The sequence below is a fragment of the Tupaia chinensis genome, unplaced genomic scaffold, assembly GCF_000334495.1.
Source record: "Tupaia chinensis unplaced genomic scaffold, TupChi_1.0 Scaffold000612_1, whole genome shotgun sequence".
In the NCBI taxonomy this organism is placed as follows: domain Eukaryota; kingdom Metazoa; phylum Chordata; class Mammalia; order Scandentia; family Tupaiidae; genus Tupaia; species Tupaia belangeri.
Genome location: NW_006160131.1, coordinates 95,167 through 98,694, shown reverse-complemented (window position 1 = coordinate 98,694; position 3,528 = coordinate 95,167). Strand labels below are relative to the sequence as shown.

Sequence of the window (3,528 nt, the reverse complement as noted above, 5' to 3'; positions counted from 1 at the left end):
CCATCAGAGTTTTTTGTCACTGGTCATGGATGTGGCAGGGAGGGGCCGGCAGGGTAAGCAGAGGAAGGGGCGCGTCTGCAGCCTCTCGCCTGGGCCATGCCGGGCCGCTGGGACCCTGACCTCCATGGTAGGTGAGTGACTCTCTGGGTGCCTGTGGGTCTGGTGGAGGCAGCAGGTATTGACCCCACGGGGCAGGGGTTCCCTGTGAAGAGGGTTTAGCAGAGAAGTTAAAAAGCAGAATCCCAGCATGTTAAACGTGGGGAGCCTTGGAAAGCCTGGGTGGTCAGACGCCTTTGCTTCACAGCATGGGCCAAGACCCAGCATGGCGAAGCGGAGGACAGGGCAGAGCGGGCTGTGTCCCCTCACGCCAGCACAGGGCTGGCCCAAGGTACTGCCTTCTCCGGGGAGGGGGGCCAGAAGCCAGGGGGCTAGGGACCAGCCCTCTCTGTCTGTGTGTCCCCAGGGCGGACAGTGAGCACTGGAGGGGGTTGTACCCTTGGGTCCCATTTGGGTGGGGTCCCCATGAAATGGGGCCTCAGCCCCAGATGCGCCCTTTCTCACTGAACTGACTCCTTCCCCTCCCACTCAGGCTCTCAGACTAATTAGAGTGGGGGCTTAGCGAGCTGTGGGAGGGCGGCAGCCTTTCCCAGGAGCTCAGGTTCCTGCACCCCGGTGGCCCAGGCCAGGCCAGGGGAGGGGAGAAGGAGAGTGCGCCAGGGAGGGTGAGTCGGGGGGTGGAAGGGGGGTGCTTCGGCCTCACAGGCTGTTCCCAGGATGGGAGCAGTAGGAAGAGAGTGTGGGCGGACAGTGAGCCTGGGGAGCAGGGACCCAGCACTAGGGTTTCAGAGCACTGGAGCGTGGGCTAGGGCCGGGACTGCAGGGAGACCCAGAGGCCGCCGTGCTCCCCGGTGGGAGCAGGCTGGCTGTGTGGGGCCTTTGGGAAGGGGCACGCGGTGTGGGCGGACGGCACCAGGTGCTAGGATGCCCAGGGAGCCCCATGTGGGGAGCACTGCCTGGCTTAGGGGCCCTGGAGACAAAGCTGGGGCTGGGAGGGTATGGCATGGAGGTGTCGGGAGCTGCGGGCGCCTGGTGGAGGCAGCCAGTGGGAGAGGGGAGCAGCATTTGGGGCCCTGAGCAGAGTCTGGGGGACCAGTGCATATTTGGGACAGGGGGTGAGTGGTCCGGCTCAGGAGCAACTTCTGCCCCTCCCCCTACTCAGACACGGACACCCAGCCTTACAGGAGGCTCTCTGGTGTGGCAGTGGGGAGACTGAGGCTCTCCCCGCAAGGGCAGAGGGGTCGCCCTCACTCTCGGCGCCGCCACCGCACCAGCTTCAGCCCAGTGCAGTTGGAACAGCTGGAGTCGGCCTTTGGGAGGAGCCAGTACCCTGACATCTGGGCCCGAGAGAGTCTCGCCCGGGACACCGGCCTCAGCGAGGCCAGAATCCAGGTGACACGCCAGGGTCCCCCCTCCCTTGGGGAAGAAATGCAGGTTCTGTGGTTCTTGGGGAGGGGGAATGTCACAGGCCTGGACTGTCACGGGCCTTGTAACCCCAACCTAACATTCCCACCATCCCAGGACCTCATCTCATGGGCCCTGGAGCTTGGCCTGCCTCTGCCCTCACCTACCCAGCCCTTCGTGGGGTGTGTATTCCAGGCCTGGCTGCTCACAGGCACACGATGCCCCCTCAGTCGCAGCCAGGTCGTGAAGGGTGAGCATTAACCCCACCCAGACTCTCACCTGGTCTGTGACAGGAACACTTAGCCTAGTTCTGACCTCTAAGCCTAGCCCAAGGTGAGAGTTTCCGTTCTCTCGGGAGGGATAACGTCATTGTATCATGGGAGGGCCTCAAGAAGTTCGTGGAAAATGTGTGTCATAAAAGACCGTGAATGAATTTTAAAATACTCGACACCAGAATATCCTCCCTTGAATGCCATTTTCCAGAAGCTTTTCGGCGTCCTCTCGTGTTCCTTTCTGTTGGCAGTCGACATTTCTGACTCGCCCACCTGGGCAAATTCCGTAAGCTGGAGGGGTGTGACCACGGAGGGGACCTGGCTCAGCCAGGCCTCAGGAGACCTTCCCTCCCTCCGGCCCTGTGGGAGAGGCTGATCCTGCACGCCGTCCTGTCACTGGAGGGTGGGGTCACATGGGACAGGGGCTCTGACGTGGCTGTCCTCCCCTCCCCAGGTCTGGTTCCAGAATCGCAGAGCCAAGCAAAGGAAGCAAGAGCGGTCGCTGCTCCAGCCGCTGGCCCGCCTGCCTCCCGCCTCCTTTCCCGGTTTCTCACCCGAGGCCCCCGCTCACCCCCGCTCTTACACAACACCAGCAACACCACCTGCCGTGGCCTGCCTCCCGCACTCCTACAGCCACGCTCTGCCCTCGCAGGCCTCCCCAGGCCCGTTCGCCCTGCCACACCAGTCTGAGGACTGGTACCCTACCTTGCACCCGGGCCCCGCGGGTCATCTGCCCTGCCCCCAGCCCCCACCCATGCTTCCCCTCAGCTTCGAGCCACCAAAGTCCTGGAACTAAGGTCAAAGGAGTGCTGAAAATGAGACCCCAGCCTGGGGCCCTCACGGCTCAGAGTAAACTGGGCAGCTAGCTTCTTCCCTTCGATGGTGCAGTAAAAACTAGTGAGGGGGGTTCGCGTCCCGGACCCGTGGCTAAAAACTCACGCTGGGCGCGTGTGTGTACGTGCCCAAGATCCCGAGAGGAGAATGGAGGAGAAGGGATTGTGGTGTGGACATCCCCCCTGGGGGGTGATTGCTCGCTTTCTGTCTCTCTGTCTCTCTCTGTCTGTCTGGTGAGCGCACGCGCCCTATAGCAAAAACCTCTTAAAAAATAAAAAAAAACAAAAAAAACAAAAAAACCACAAAAAACTAGTGAGGGGTAGTTCAGAGGTCGGAAATTGAAAAACAGGAGAAGATGTTGAATTATCACCGAGGTGGTAAACGGACAATTTGGGGAGTCGAACTACTGGAAGATGCAGGAGGAAAAGTCTCAGTGGAGGTGGTCGTGGCCACTCCACTGCAGGTAAGTGGAGATGCCTGAAGGAGATTGGACCGGGGCTCCCTTCACCGAGCTCGGGAACGAGACGTGCATCCTAGCCGTTTCCGGCTAATGTCAGTAAGGCTCGATCGCAAGCCCGCCACACACCCTGTCCCCACGGCCCACCCTGCTGCCCCATGGCCCTCACCTTTGTCCATTCCGTTGTAGAAGTGCCTCTTCTTTTTATTCCGACAGACGCTTTGCTTTTTCTGGCCCCGTATTCTCTGGCTTCTTGTCCTCATCGGTTCCTTTAGCTCTGTCTTTAGAACTGCTAACAGAGCGTCATAAATCTGAACAGCAAGGAATGCTCCTCGATGCCACGGAAAACACGCAAACGAGGTCTGACTGGTGTGGCCGTCGGCCGTCAGCACCTCCTGCACCTGTCCCGTCACCTGCCTTTAACACACGTGGGCTCTGAGAGAAGGAGGCATCCGATTCAGGGTTCGCTGTTCTAAGAGCCAGTCATCTGAGGCTCACAGCAGT

General features: G+C 60.5%; 1 protein-coding gene across 1 annotated transcript; it reads left to right on the top strand.

Moving 5' to 3' along the window:
• The first annotated feature begins 25 nt into the window (after nt 1-25).
• On the top strand, nt 26-2,529 carry PROP1 (PROP paired-like homeobox 1). The gene is made up of 3 exons (XM_006158854.1): nt 26-131; nt 1,220-1,449; nt 2,188-2,529. The coding sequence occupies exons 1-3, from the start codon at nt 26-28 to the stop codon at nt 2,527-2,529; spliced, it is 678 nt and encodes a 225-aa protein (XP_006158916.1).
• The last annotated feature ends 999 nt before the right edge of the window (nt 2,530-3,528 follow it).